General features: G+C 42.5%; 3 protein-coding genes across 7 annotated transcripts; 2 read left to right on the top strand and 1 right to left on the bottom strand.

Moving 5' to 3' along the window:
* Positions 1-21: 21 nt before the first annotated feature.
* Positions 22-2,497, top strand: LOC125762709 (GPI mannosyltransferase 3). Its single transcript, XM_049425160.1, has 3 exons — positions 22-888; positions 972-1,823; positions 1,905-2,497. Exons 1-3 carry the CDS (start codon positions 764-766, stop codon positions 2,494-2,496), a joined length of 1,569 nt encoding a protein of 522 aa, XP_049281117.1. The 5' UTR covers positions 22-763; the 3' UTR covers position 2,497.
* A 6-nt stretch (positions 2,498-2,503) lies between these two features.
* On the top strand, positions 2,504-5,451 carry LOC125762729 (uncharacterized). Of its 2 annotated transcripts, none has more exons than XM_049425202.1 (6): positions 2,504-3,465; positions 3,545-3,708; positions 3,774-3,880; positions 3,945-4,135; positions 4,196-4,327; positions 4,398-5,451. In XM_049425202.1, the coding sequence occupies exons 2-6, from the start codon at positions 3,548-3,550 to the stop codon at positions 4,668-4,670; spliced, it is 864 nt and encodes a 287-aa protein (XP_049281159.1). In that variant the 5' UTR covers positions 2,504-3,465; positions 3,545-3,547; the 3' UTR covers positions 4,671-5,451. The 2 variants fall into 2 exon arrangements, with proteins under 2 accessions (XP_049281159.1, XP_049281157.1); XM_049425200.1 differs by having other exon boundaries at positions 2,504-3,477.
* Positions 4,700-14,541, bottom strand: LOC125762724 (annexin B9). Of its 4 annotated transcripts, none has more exons than XM_049425194.1 (6): positions 14,459-14,500; positions 12,259-12,343; positions 9,081-9,563; positions 8,769-8,994; positions 8,495-8,676; positions 4,700-4,887 (listed from the first exon to the last, which is right to left on the bottom strand). In XM_049425194.1, exons 2-6 carry the CDS (start codon positions 12,286-12,288, stop codon positions 4,834-4,836), a joined length of 975 nt encoding a protein of 324 aa, XP_049281151.1. In that variant the 5' UTR covers positions 12,289-12,343; positions 14,459-14,500; the 3' UTR covers positions 4,700-4,833. The 4 variants fall into 4 exon arrangements, with proteins under 4 accessions (XP_049281151.1, XP_049281148.1, XP_049281150.1 ...); XM_049425191.1 differs by lacking the exon at positions 4,700-4,887 and adding an exon at positions 5,386-6,245; XM_049425193.1 differs by lacking the exon at positions 4,700-4,887 and adding an exon at positions 5,386-5,796.
* Positions 14,542-15,047: the final 506 nt, after the last annotated feature.

The following is a 15,047-nucleotide window of genomic DNA, read 5'->3' as shown; positions in this document are numbered from 1 at the left end:
TCTTGTAACGCGTTCGTAACGTGGTCTAAACTTTTTAGAACATTTGAAACGATTCTGTGAATTATTTCAATTGTGTGTTTCTATTGTTTCTAGAGTACAGATAATCTCTAGTTAAGCTGTCCAGTGTTAAGAAACAGATTTAAAGAAATATTATGAATATAAATTTTGATATTTGGCTTGAACAAAACTAAATTAGATATGACCGCACCGATAGTGATCCAAACAACCGCCAATTCGTTTTCTTTTCCATGCGTTCAACGGTTACGTCATCATCAGCACGCCGAAGAGGCAAAACAAAACGTCACGCACCACCGCGGAGTAGAGCATAAGTTTATTTTTGGTTGCGTCCGGATAGCGTGGACTTCGTGGTGTTTGCCCGCACGCATCGAACGAAGGGTTAAGCGCGGCGAAGGACAGGAGAGTGCGTTGACCAACGGGAAGAGTTGCTGGTACTTTCGATACAGTGTGCAGTGTGCATCGGCGCCGCTTCTAATCAAACACGTGTATCGTTAAAAAACGCATCGAGCTGGAAGTGAAGCAATAGCACACAATTGAAACCGGTAGTTTGACCGTGAACCACCTACCAACACATTGCGTACGTGCGTGCATGTGTGCGTGCGCGTTGTTTGCTGTTGCTGCTGCTGCTGCTGCTTCATTGGTGGTGAAAAGGTGAAGCGCGTGTTCACTCTCCTTGGCGGAGGTCCCAGTCGAAAGAATAATATCTTCCGAAACCAGAGCGCTTCGATCAGCATCGTTTTCGCAAATGTGGAACCGAACGTTTTGGTTTTTCGTTGCGTTGCGCGTTGCGTCAGTGTTTCTCGTAGCGAGCTGGTTCGTCCCCGATGAGTACTGGCAAAGTCTCGAAGTGGCTCATCATCTTGCATTCGGGTAAGTGTGACCCATGCGTTCCTCTAGTTCGTAGTACAAACGCAGAACGATACACGTTTGTACCCATCTCTTTCTATTTTCAGCTATGGCCACATGACCTGGGAATGGACGGCTGGCATTAGGAGTTACGTGTATCCGGCTGTATTTGCCGGTCTGTATAAACTGTTGGCATTGGTTGGCTTAGATTCGGCGGATTTGCTAACGCTTGTTCCCCGGATTCTGCAAGCATGCCTCAGTGCGTACGCCGACTATCGTTTTCACGTATGGTGCAACCGAACCAAATGGTCCACGTTTTTACTTGCTTCCTCCTGGTGCTGGTTTTACGTAGGCTCACGCACATTGGCCAACACGCTGGAAACCTCTCTGACCATGATTGCGCTCAGCTACTTCCCCTGGGCTTCGGAGTGTACGCGTTTCCTGTGGCCGGTGGCATTGTCGTTTTACGTTCGGCCGACTTCGATCCTTCCTTGGGTACCGTTGTGTTTGTATCACATCAAAAAATCTTCCCATCCGACTTGGGAACTGTTGCTGAAGCGCTATATGCTTATTGGCCTGCTGACGGGTGCTTTCTGCGTGAGCGTAGATAGTTACTTCCACGGCACGGTCGTTTTTACGTTCTACGAGTTCCTGAAGTACAACGTGTTGAAAGGTGTGGGAAGCTTCTACGGAGAGCATCCATGGTACTGGTATCTGTATGCCGGATTGCCGACCGTGCTCGGAATCTGCGTGCTGCCATTCCTGCTAGCTTCATACGAAACCGTACGCCACCGTAAGGTGTACAAAGAGCGGGCCATTCTGTTGCTTTCGGTTTGTTTCACCGTGCTGGTGTATTCGTTACTGTCGCACAAAGAATTCCGCTTCCTGCTGCCTGTCTTGCCAATGTGTTTGTTCATTACCGCCGATTATCTCGTTCGTTGGAGCCGTAAAGCATCCAGGTAAGGCGTTGCTGTGGACGGCAGAAAAGCTCCGACGGGGCGATTTTTAATTTTTCAATCGTATTTTGTTTTTTTTTTCAGTAAAATGATTTGGTTCACCGCTTTGCTGATAGTGTCGGTGAATGGGTTGATGGCGGGTTACGGCGGACTGGTACATCAGCGTGGCACGCTAGACGTGATGCCCTACCTGGCTACCAACGCAAAGGACTATCGTGACGAGTTTAATAATCCCGCCAAAATGTTCTTCCTAATGCCTTGCCATTCGACACCGTTCTACAGCCACGTGCATCAAAACGTCACAATGCGTTTTCTGCACTGCGAACCAAATCTGACCGACCAACCGAACTATCTCGACGAAGCGGACCAGTTTTATGCTAATCCGATGGGCTGGATACGCAAGAACCTTCCGGTTCATCCAATCAGCGCTTTACCTACGCACGTTGTTGCGTTCGATGTGCTCGAACCGCAAATCAAGGATTTCCTCTCGATTTATCAAGAAAAAGCTTCATTCTTCCACACCGACTACCCGATGGGACGTGTGGGCGGATATGTGAAAGTGTATGAGAGGTTCGATCGGAATGCAGCTACTGCCGCTAGTAGTACGACTGCCGCACCCACCACGACCAGTGTTCCTTCCCTGGAGGACGATTATGATCCAGAGTACAATGCGTAAATCGCAAAGCATAATCAACCATTGAACAAGTGCAACGATTTCTTTTTTATCTTATCATATTTTCCTTAACTAAATTTGTCAATCATATGGAATGTTTGTGTTCTACCGCGGCGTAGAACGAAGCGTTTATTTTGAATAGTAATTTAAAGCGCTAGATTAACGCAATCCCTCATACGGTGGTATGGCAAAGTACAAAATGTACTTTAATTTTACGATTTCCTATGCAATGTTTGCGAATTTGTGTAATACTTAGCATTTAAGTGAAGAGAATGTAGCTTACTTTTGCCCTGGATGATGATTAGCTTAAAAATGTGTAATGTTTGGTTTTAAAAAAATATGATTTCGTGAGCTTTTTGCCTGTAGTGCGAGGAGAATGCCGAGTTTAGATGTTTGACTACCACTGCCACGTTTTACGAGTGAACAATTACTAGATTACCCGTGTTCAGTCATCAGCGTAATTGTTGCTGTCGATACGGACGATTATATTTTTCTAGGGAATATTGTGCAAATTTAATAAAAGTCGATTTTCTAACCAAACCATATCACTTTCGTATTTTGCAACGTATTTTTCCTATTCAGTTTACCTATTCTATCTGGTCGCATAAGTTCGGAACGAACGAATAAAGTTGTTTTTCCGTCTTCATCCAAACGTGTAGAGTTTTCAAAATCGCCCTTTATTCCTGAGCTTCGCAAAAACACAAAGTTGCAACCGTCTGCATTGGCCTTAACATTTTGACAATTCTAATGCCGGCTAGTGCAAATTTGACGTTCGTGTTTACAAACTGTTCGTAGTTAGAAAAAGACGCGCGAAGCTAAACGTTATTTATTACGATGTTAAACGCATTGAAGTGAATAGTTTTTAAACAAAATGTTAATGATTTACTGCTTATAAGTTGTGCAAGTGTGAATAACGTACGTTGTATACTTGTTCCTGTATCGCTTACACAGAAAACGATCGTCTCGCAAGTGGTATGTGGAATGGTAAGATTGTTCCGGATAAAAAGATAGCAAAGACACAAGCCGATACAAAACTAATCTTGTTTTTCAGGTAATGTTTAAAACATCCGCGCTAGATTTGTGGACAGAAGAGGAGAATCGAACCGGGCTGCTGACATTCTGCAAAGATTTGGATCTTGCGCTTGGCAGTGGCATTTCCGAGGGAATGATCACCGAATTGTGCGGACCTCCCGGTAGCGGTAAAACACAATTCTGGTAATAATTAGCCGCTAGAATTCTGCTGTGTGTGTGTCCTTGAAGCTTAACAACCATCCTTGCAGTTTGCAGCTATCGGTAAACGTACAAATACCTCGGCAGCTCGGTGGCTTACAAGGACGAGCTGTTTATTTGGATACAAATTATGGATTTTGTCCGCAGCGAGTGCGAGGTAAGCCGTGTAGTGTAACAATATAAACTATGAGTAAGTAAATTTATCTGATATTTTGTTATAGAAATGGCTCAAGCATGCCACACCCATTGTAAGAACATTACGTTACTGCACAATCAAAACATTGACGAAATTTTGGCCGGCTTTTCGGAAGCGACCGCATTAGATGGCATTCTCTATTCTCACGTGACGAATTGTACACAAATTCTGGAAGCAATAGCCGTGCTGCAGCATAAGCTGTACGATGGTGAGAAGGTATGTGTGCTGTGCGATGTCGCCGGTTAAAGTGCTTTTAACTGTGTAATTATCTTGCAGATCAAATTAATCGTACTGGATTCGCTTTCATTTCTCATACGGAATACGATCACACGCTCGATGGAGCGCGTGAAACGTCTCCACGAAATACTTACCCCGCTGCATAAACTGGCGCACAAATTCGGTTGTATAGTAAGTCCTTTCTACTGTTTTCTTTCGAAACATTAAAAAAAGTTTTTCTTTCCTGGTCCCCCATCGGAAGGTTATTGTTACGAACGACGTAACAACGCGCATTTCAGATTCGGACACTTTCACACGCACGAAAGCGCCACAGATAGTGCCCGCATTAGGCGGCAGTCATACGCACAAAATCAACCAACGAATAGTACTTGGCCGAGATGAAAGCAATTACGATTTCCACACTCAACCAAAGTACGTGGCATCCATAGAAAAGGGTCATTTTCTGCCGAACATTTCGGTACCGTTTCGCATTGCGACAACGGGCATTAGAGGTATCAACAAGCGATCAGTATAAAGGTAATGGGGAAAACGTTTTCCAGATAGGGATGAGAAACATTTATTAATGCGTTGGTGAGTGAACTTAAGCTATCATTTAAAAAAAACCCGGTGCAAATCCTGAAACTTTGCAGAGGTAAACCTACCAAAAAGTCGACCTTTCGAGCGTGCCACAACGAAATTTAATACGAGGTTAGTGTGACCAATACATCACGATAGTCACCGCTCAGATCGTCCTGAAAAGGAGTAAAGGTTCGATCAGCATCGATTGGTGTGGTGCACACGGAAGGACCAAGCAAAAGGTAACGTAGGCAATTATGACACACATTAATCTATCACCTACGATGCGAACAACGGAAGTATTGCGTTATCATCCTGTACCGATTTAGCAAGCAACAACATAGCACGATCAAACGCATTTTCTTTTGTAATTAACTTTGTATTATTACCAACGAGTATTAACGCTTTTACACCAACAAACACACGTGTGCGGGAGGAATGTTTTGAGTAGAAGCCTTTGTGCTTCACACCATTTATAATGTTAAGATTGGAGAAGCAATGTAGGGGTTTTTTATGAACAGTTTTAGCTAGGAATGCACCTGGTGATGGGAGAAGAAAGCGCACGTTTAGATTTGCTGTCGATATAGTTATATTGTTGCGGTGTGTAACGGTTGGAATTTGCTTGCATTTAATGTTTAGGTTTTATTTCGTCAGAAACGATAAAAAACAGGATATACTTTATGGTAAACAACGAGTATATTTATCCGTATGAATTGCTTTGACATTCGTGTTACATATTACGTGTTGTTACATTCGTGTTACATACGTGTGCGGTGATAACATCACAATGAACCAAAAGAAGGAACCAAAGAAAAAGGCACAACAGAATACATTTTTTGATTGTTTGCTTGAAAGAATAGATGAAAACATTGTGCCAAACATGTTTTGTTTTGCAATACGTCGATGTATTTGGTTGCGTGCCATCGTCTAACACAAACTTGTCGTCTGTAGGGCCGGTAATGCTTTTTTTTTGTTTAATTTTGCTTTTTTTTCTTTAAATGCATACTTTTTGCAGCTCAATCTGGTTATACCTAGAACGAGGCCAACGTAGCCAGGAGGTCGCCAAGGTCCCCTCCGACATCCTCCTGCGGAAGAGATGGATGGTTTTTGGGCCGAAAACAACAGACATGAGAAAGGGATACCTAATATACGTAAGGCGCTAACTAGCTGCTAGTGTAATTTCCCCGGACCGATATGGTGCAATAATACCAGTGATACCAGTGACAGAGAACTTGAAGGACCCAAGTCACCCAACACTTGATCAAACGAACGTAAGTAAGCTTTTTTTTACACAGCACAATAACTCTTGGAATGTAGCGATCTGAACGTATGGTTAGCGATCATCTTTAACCTGCTGAAGATCATCGCTCACATCAATCCCAACGTTACACGATAAGAACGTGGGGTAGAAGTGTTTGTGTGCGTATTTATTTTTTTGTTTAGCGCGCAGTTAAAGTTTTTGGGGAAAGGGGATGATATTTTAGTAAGCGGTCAGGTGGTACAGCAAATTAGCATTATCGCCTCCAAGATCCTCCTGTAGGGTTGGGCACGTGTACAGACACACACACACAAAATATGAGAGAACATCAAAAAAAGGGGTGAAAAAGAGAGAAAAAAAGAGAAAAAACACTCTATTTAATTTGCATTTTGTTACGATTGTGGTATGTTATGGCGTAACTGGGGTTAAACCGTCCGGTTTGTGTACCTGGTCGCACATTAGTGAGAAGTTACAGTTAAAACAAAGCTTGCGCGATATTATTGATCCTTTTTGTATATTAGTAATAAGGGCATGCTGCTAGAACGTACGGTGATCGGTCTTATATATATAAGAAACACACAGAGAAAGCGAAAAAAAGATCCAACACACCGACACTAGAAGGCATTAACGATTGGAAGGTGATAAAACACATAAATTTAATTTCTCACGATGAATGCTGTTGCTGAAATCGTGTGCTGGGTAAAACAGAATTTCGTTTACATAAAGATTTATTAAACAGCGTACCTACGGCGGTGAATAGTACTTCAATGTTGCGTCACACACTACTGCTACTACTACTACACAGTGAATCATATTGTTTTGCGGGCAAAATAGGAAAAACGTAAATGAACAGCTTTGTTTTTTCAAACTACTTGCTTGTACTAAAGCATCATTCTCTCTCCGTTTGGTACGTTGACTTAAAAGCGGTATAATATTGGCAGGTGTGTACGAGGACATACACATATATTTCGTCAAGGCACATGATTATACAATTTAAGTAAACAACACTGTGTACAGAAGATAGCACTGTGCGAAGAACAAAATACGCATTTTAAAGTATATATGAACAGTATAAAGTAGTAAGAGCAAGAGGAGCGTTTTTGTAATGGAATTTGCGGTGGTTTCTGTGAGATGAAGGTAAAAGTTTCCTTTGCAAAAGAACTTCCCTTACGCAGAGAGATAAGAGTTAGAATGTGTGTTGGTGTTTTTTTTTGGTTGTTGTGATGTGAGATTACGTGTCGTTCCGTATGGTGGCCGACAGAGTGATGCATTGAGATAGTCTATTGAGATACTTGCTATAAAAATTTCATTAAAACTCTTGTTACTCTTCATCGGTAGAATCGATGTTGGCAGATAGAAACAAACCCTATTTAGCCGGTCGAGACATGCAGTTCCTAACAACAAATCTGTTCACTATCCCGTACATATTACTTATTGAGGTTGGTGGTGTTTGTTTGCATTTTGCTTTGCATTAGTATACGCAACTGATACAAAACCGTTCACCGGTAGCCGGAAATTGCCAACAGAGCGCGCTTGTAATCGCCCGATGTGTCGCCCTGGAAAAACAGCAGCAGTAGTAAAACGAATTGAGGGTTTTTGCTTTTTTTCTTTTTGTGTTTTTTTTTTATAGCAGAAGGAGCAATATACATTTGTTCATTGAATAAGCAATTTTGGGGCATTTGTTGCGGGGCTGAGAGAGAGAGGCTGCGCATTGCAAGCTGCAAGCGAAATATGTTGCTTCAAAGTGACGCTTTTGGGATTTGTGAGCAACATGTAAGCAACGAACGGGGGAAAACAATACTTATGGGGATATTGCGCCAATGGAATGAAACACACGCACACACGATATGTTGTCGAATGGTGTTGTCGTCCGTCGGAATCGCTTAAAAGCAGCAGAGTTCAAACGATTTAAAGCAGCATATTTTACAGCGCACGTAATATGAAACAAATTGTTTGTATCAGCTAACATGTAACACTTAGTTAACACTACTGTACTACTTTTAACGTTGGCAGTGGATTTTAAACACCATTTTTTATCATACCGAATGGAGGAAATTAAAATTGACTTTTAACTCACTGATGCTTGTTGGGCAACACGACAATACTCGTTGGTAGAACAAAAAAAGTGGATTATAAAATAGTAATTTGGGACACAATTGTGTGTTTGTTTGCTAATTGTTAAAATACGGTTTATCATTATGATCTGTTATCTACAACATACTTCCATCGCATCGCAGAGAAAAATGTGTCAGTGTAAGCAATAGTTGATAGTGTGTCAAATGCGCTTAGTGTAAGGTGATTGCGGTGGCGTATCTTAGCCATTTGCGTACCGTAATGTCGTGTTTGAACGGTATCAAAATGATGGGAATGATGTGTATCTTGGAAGGAAGTAGTGGAATGTCACATTTGTATGGGAGTAAGCAACACGTAATAGAGGATCGTGTTAGTTTGATCACGTTTGAGGTGTCTTGGAGGCATATTAGACTTTACGGAGGATGAACGAACAGTAAGAAAAGCGAACGTACCTTAATCCACGACTCTAGCGACTTGCCGTACATCTCCTGGAACGCTTCCTTAATATCGCCGAGATCGATCTCCGATCGGCTCACGATGATGCGGATCAGGGTCTTGTCGTTCGTACCGAGTCCGGCCATGGAGTTGTGCAAACGCTTGGCAAAGTACTGTACCTTCGAGCGTACGCAGCGTACTGTTGACGAACCGGATGATGGAAAAAAAGGAATTTACTCATTACTCTTGATGGTCTACATTATTGTCCTTGTTGGTAGCGATTGCCCTTACCGATGGCCTTGAAGCCCTCCTCGATAGCACCGCTGAATTCGCGCTTGATCGCATCCTCGATCGTGTGGCCGGCAAGACTCTCGTAGATGTCAAACACGGCACGCAGCTGCTGGTAGGAGCGGGTCACCAGAATCTGGTTAAACACGGACTCGTCCGTGCCCCATTGGCCCTCGCCAGCTTCGAACAGTGCCTGTGCGTCAGCTGCAGCCGCACCCTCATCAACGCCCTGGCGTCAAACGGAAGAAAAAGAAAGCACACAAACTCGGGCGTTAACTTGCGGCACTTGTGGCGATGGCTTCAACAATGGCTTACATTGTTCTCGTCACGGTTACCCTGCACCAGCGACACGCACAGCCGCTTGAACGCACCGCTAGTGTCACCCTTCAGATCCGACTCGAGCGAAACGTTGTACATTTGCTCGTAGAACTCGGCGATCGTACGGATGCCATAGTTCGACAGCGTGCACAGAATCTCGATGATTGCCTCCTCATCGGTACCGATGCCCGAGATAGCATCGTGCAGCTCTTTCGCGTAGAACTGCGGCAACGGTGTCATGAGCGCCAGTATCACATCCTCAAACTTGCCGCCCAGCTCTGACTTCAGATCGCTGATCAGATCCTTACCGAACGAGGTCTTGAACGCTTGGGAGATCTCCAGACGCTGGACGATACCGCGACGGGCCAGCACCTCGATGATGGCCTTCTCGTCCGTACCGAAACCCTTCATCGCGGTACGGAGCGTACCCGCATCTTCGTTAGCGTCGAACGGATCGGCCGGGTAGACGGTCGGTGTGCACTGCAGAAGAAAGGAAGTCAAAAATTATTACTTCGGATAACGGATTACTAAAAGTTTGCTTTTTACTAAGAAAAACAGATACTCGTGCTTCTCTTTTAAGCACGTGCGAAATTGGCATGGCAAAGCCTGATCGTTCCTTTACTAAAAATCTTCAATAAATTCACCTCACTCACCGGTACCTCAACGTACGCTTGTTCCTCATCCTCGGACGAATCGGACATGCTGCTGCCTATCGAATCGAAGTGATCGTACAAATACCCATCGGAGCACCGATGGCGCGGGCCGCGCAACATAATGCGCGTTCTTTGCACAAGTTGACTGCAGGAACTATTCAATGTCTGCATTTTCAGAACGTTCGGTTATTGTAAACTGTACGGCAGGAGCATTGTAATTCGTTACGGTAATGTCGATTGCTAGGATGTTTTGGTGAATTCTCCATTATGAATTCTATCAAACTAACGAATCATTCACATTCCATACCGTAATTACTGCATGACGATGATAAACGATCGTTCGTGCGTTATATAGGTATTGTTGGGTTCCTTTCATTTTTTGAAAGATTCAAGCCAACCTACTACTCAATTCGTTCTACAAAAATCGACTACAGCTACGTCGAAGAATAATGCTATCATTACGCGGACATTTCTATAACCTCATTGTGGTGAATATTTTACCAGCTCAAATTGGTCCAACCACATCACGAATGCTTTACAGTTTTCCAACCTGAGGCAAATTGGGGTCAATGTGGTTTCCCCCCCCCCCCCCATTTCTCAACACTTATAATGAACACAGGCCGAAAGGGCAGCAAATAAAGGAACGTTAGCGTGTGGTATCGATTATTTCCGCTAACCTTCATTCACACTTTCCCTTTCTTCTGATTGGGCTTATCAAAGCTATTTCCACAGCCATATGGTCTTTTCATTTCCAGTACTGAAGGAAAATCCCAGCAAAAAAACAAAATAATCGATAGGAAACCATGCGCCACACCTATTGTCTATGGTGGAATAGAAAATACTGACATATTTCCTTCTAAAACTTCTATTTTTCCACTTCATACTTAGTATCGAAATATCACAGAAAGGTCATTCGTGTGAAACGGAAGTTTTACAGCTTAATTGATCTAAGCGGATGACTAAGAATTAAGATTTTCAAATGATTGCAAGAGAACTGAAACGGAGAATGACTGTATTGACCGTGGTTTATGTGATGTATGTCAATACCGGCTGTTTGAGGCAGTTCACGTTCAAGGTTCCGTAGAGGAGTAGGGGTGCCCTCGCATGCAGTGGATGGGAAAGGAACAATTTTAGGGGAGTTTTACAGTGAAGAATTTGTTGTTAGTAATGACTGTTTGGCTTTGGTTTGGATTAAGGGGTATTAAGATTCGTCATAGTTTTATTTAGTGATGTTTATTGTAAAAAATAGATGATTTACTGATGTATTTTTTGTGAACATATTATAAATCGTGGCAGTACACAGTACGTGATAGAATTGTAAATAATCTATCTCTATTCTATGATATAGGCAATATTTACAAATAGCATGCTTGTTGATTTATTATGTACAATCAACAACACATTTAATGACTGGCCTCAATACGTAGGATAGTATTGAATCTAATGTGATTAAAATTGCCCAAAAATTCCACTCTTATCTTTTGCATTTGCTGTGGACACGATTACTCGAACTTCGCGCTCTTAATCCATCAAACTAACAATACCCTGGAGTGATGTTTGAATATTTTGCCAGTTTACTAATGCTATCCATTATGACAACGCCACAGTAGACCAATAGTTGGGGGTTGCTATCCTACTGTAGTAGCATTGGCGCCCTGCTGGCTAGACGCACACCACCACGCACCAGTGGAAGGACACACCAAATTTGCTACCGTTTTTCTTCCGGTTTCGACCGGTTTCATGCGCATTTTGTTATGCCTCCAAGGAATGTGAGGATGGTTGGTTGGAGAGACAATCGGCAGAGGATGCTCCAGAGCGTCGTTGATGATGTCATGCTTTAAGAGTTGTTGTGTCAAGGCAAAAGACAGGGCCCTAGCAAAGAGGGCTTGGCAGATCTCACCCAGACTGCACCACGCTCTAATAGACATTAGACCGATAGCATTGATTGAATGGACCAATATGAAATTGTTGATGAAAACTGATCCTAATCTACCGGCAGCTGATTGTGATTGAAAAACAGCTATTTCAATTATTTTGCTGCTATCAGCTGTGCTGATAACGTCTTAGATACACACGCTACCGTTGTGGTTGTAAAATGGACTCTTGGTCTACTTAAAAATGGCTCCCACTGACGTTGGAAAAGGTATTAAACACTTCGAACAATACTTCATGCAATGTATGAGTAATCTAATCACATTGTAAGTATGCTAAGTATCGCATCGCCAAGTGGAACGTGGGTGAGTGGATCACACTAGAGGGAGGACAGAAAAAAACAATCGATAGTGGTGTTGTGTAGTGCAAAATGTGCCTCACGATGTATCACTATGCATTTAGTTGCATTCTTTCGTGTGTTGGTTTGAGAATATTACCACAGCTGCCTACGGTATGAGGAGCACATACCAATGCATGGAACAAGCGCAGAGATGCAATCATGCGATCGTTTCGCATACTAACTATAAATGATTCAGAATGCAGTTTTTAAACGGATGAAGGACAGTTCTATACTGTTGGTGGATACTTACTTGGAATGGATAATACTGCGACGAGCTCATTTTGAGGTTAGATTCTTACTTCACGGGAGAGGTAACGTTCAAAGGGAGCAGATACCTGCAAAAAACAAAAAAACAAGATCGGGAAAACAATATAGAAAAGCTGTAACTCAAATCGTCACGCTGGCTGGTGAAGTTGAAAGGGCTAATAATAGTAGAAGTAGTTGTGGGGCATATTTGGTATTCAAAAAATAAAATGGGTGGCAAGATTTCACTCAGCTTTCCCTTTACACTCAGTTGGAGCTAGTTGGTGCGTGCGTTGATGCATCACCATCTCGGATGTGAGAATAAGGTTAGGCTTAGGTTGCTTAATAACCCGCCATTGGGTAACAACATGGAACCAAGAGTTCCAAGGGTTGAACGGCGACAATATACACCTTTGTGTGCGTGTGTACGAGCGTTTGTGGCTTGGCTGTATGCAGGTTAGACGCATTGTAATACGAGAAGAATGCAATGTAGTAAAGACACCCCGTTTAATCATTCAACGTGAGTCGCACCTTCCCACCTTTCAGCCCACACACGTGACCGTGCTGCCCAAGCTTTTGTCGGTATGTGTCGGTCCACGCTTTGCCATCAAGCGGCACGCACTTCTTCCAGTGTGAAACCGAGAATTACTTTTTTTCCAAAATACAACTTGTATGGAATGGTACAGGTGTAATTATGGTATTCGAAGTGAATAGTAATGGTATGAAGCAATGTGAATATCGTCACCGTAATTTGAGCGATCCATTAGTGAAGAAACCGCCCCCGAAGGACTTGTCATTTTTGTACTAAGATATGTTTTTTTTGTATTGAAACTGTGTAATATAGAACGTTAAAGGTGTAGCTCCAGCAAATCCAGCACTAAACGGATCTTCACGGATCTGCAAAACATGAGTTGTTCAAAGTCGCTACAAGGCGGGATGATCTCATTCCTCTTGGTACGATGTCGCTGTTCGCCAGCATCATGCCTAACGCATGTATTCGTGATGTGCTAATTGTGTACATGTTTTACACCTTACTCATACAAGCGATCTCGGTTGAGTTAGTTTTACGGGAGTTGTTTTATTATTGAAAAAAAAAAACAGAAAAAAGATCATTCTCTTGTGGTGCTGGAAAATCACAATCCGCTCTAATAATAAACCACATCTGAATGTTACTGGATGTTGCGCACGATCGTGGTACAATCGAAAATAAATAATGTTTTTACGTGTCTTTACGAAGACACCACTCCCTGTGATCTTCATTTCACGTGACACGTGAAACGTTACACACTACTAGAGAGCACGATCCAATCGCACTGTGTTGTGGCACGGTGAAAGCACTGTATTTCCTCTACAATTCCGAATGTGTTCGGAACACAGAAAGTATGTACAGTGAAAGATTGGACGATCATCGTTAAATTTAGCTAGCAACCGTGAAAAAGATTCGCTGCTTTTTTGACCTCGTCGGGTGCTTGCATGCACACAAGTAAAACATTCGAACCCGCCGTACGACGATGCTCTCCTGCTATCTACTGCGCTGGCCGTACAAATTTACCGGCATCCACAAATTCTGGTTCCACTTTGGATGGTGGTGAGGGTTGCATTGTGTTATGCGCGATCGCAAAATATGCGAAAAAGCAGAAAGACAAACACACAAATCAACCGCTCGATGATGTGCTGACCTTACGACCGTTCTCGATGCTTCGTATTTGCCGAATTCTTCATTTTATGTGATTCTTAACTTTTCCCGCATTGCTCGCTTGCTTTCAGATACGATTCGCTTGATGCAGCACTGGTAGCAGGAGAAGGAGATGAAAACGAGAATTCTCCTGCGTCCAACTTTGGAGTTCGACTCGACGCGGGACACATCGCTAATAATGTAGCCAATTTGAGAGACGCGTTTGCACGACCACACATTTGAAGTTCTTCTTTCCCTCTTCGCATGGCCATAACCGGCATTTCAAACTACCATCATTGATCAAATGATGCCACGGTGTCCAAATCGAGACTCTTGCTTGCTTTTTTCACACCAAGCCACAGCCATAGCTCTTTTACTATTTTGGCCAAACATATTGCAGCACAAAAACCACCCAGTCAACTGCTGCTCTACTAACAGTGCTTAAACTAAACGGAAAACACACTAAAGGTATAAGCTGAATGCTATGGAAAACTTTTTCACCAACAACTTATCTCTGCTACGTAATACTAACCACACGCAACGACGAACTTGGTGCAACTGAACTTGTTTTTCACCGGTGGGTCTCACATAACTGGGCGCCCCTTTAATTGTACTCATGTGAACGTATACATGTGTGTGTGTGTGTGCATGCGAGAAAACTTGCCAACACAGTGTCGTATAATTTCAATCATTTAGATAAAATAGTTTTTGTATTTATTTAAATGATTAACTCTCTTAACTAACATTAAGGTATATACCGACACAAATATTTTTACAGATTAGTATATAAAGTAAATTAAAAAAAAAACAAAAGATAAGAATTTATGTTTTCTTACAAAATGTGGGGGAAAAACATCCAGCAAACTGCTAGCAATTTACCAAACTTTTCTCTGTTATAAAGAGTTTAAAATAATATTCTTCATTTTAACGATGCTTCTTTTTACCCACTGTTCGCTGAGGCTCCATTACTCACACATTGACCGTTGCTGTGAAGCTTAAAACGATTTTATCCACAAGATTTAGTTTGGTTTACTGGTTTTGGTAGATAAAAAAAGATATAATTTAAGCGGCCTAACTCCAGTCTTAAGAACCATTACGTGCACGTAGCTAAGTGCAAAAAT

This window comes from Anopheles funestus, chromosome 2RL (genome assembly GCF_943734845.2).
Source record: "Anopheles funestus chromosome 2RL, idAnoFuneDA-416_04, whole genome shotgun sequence".
In the NCBI taxonomy this organism is placed as follows: domain Eukaryota; kingdom Metazoa; phylum Arthropoda; class Insecta; order Diptera; family Culicidae; genus Anopheles; species Anopheles funestus.
The sequence above is the reverse complement of the archived record's forward strand: the minus strand, read 5'-3'. Positions and strand labels throughout refer to the sequence as shown.

Coding starts and splice junctions, on each gene's coding strand:
- LOC125762729 (XM_049425200.1), top strand. Junction 3,709..3,773: donor AGCGGTAAAACACAATTCTG/GTAATAATTAGC, acceptor CCATCCTTGCAG/TTTGCAGCTATCGGTAAACG. Junction 3,881..3,944: donor TTGTCCGCAGCGAGTGCGAG/GTAAGCCGTGTA, acceptor ATTTTGTTATAG/AAATGGCTCAAGCATGCCAC.
- LOC125762709 (XM_049425160.1), top strand. CDS start 764: ATGTGGAACCGAACGTTTTGGTTTTTCGTTGCGTTGCGCGTTGCGTCA. Junction 889..971: donor GCTCATCATCTTGCATTCGG/GTAAGTGTGACC, acceptor TTCTATTTTCAG/CTATGGCCACATGACCTGGG. Junction 1,824..1,904: donor TGGAGCCGTAAAGCATCCAG/GTAAGGCGTTGC, acceptor TTTTTTTTTCAG/TAAAATGATTTGGTTCACCG.
- LOC125762724 (XM_049425190.1), bottom strand. CDS start 12,288: ATGAGCTCGTCGCAGTATTATCCATTCCAA. Junction 8,995..9,080: donor GTAACCGTGACGAGAACAAT/GTAAGCCATTGT, acceptor GTTTGACGCCAG/GGCGTTGATGAGGGTGCGGC. Junction 7,526..8,494: donor CGCTAGAGTCGTGGATTAAG/GTACGTTCGCTT, acceptor CTGTTTTTCCAG/GGCGACACATCGGGCGATTA.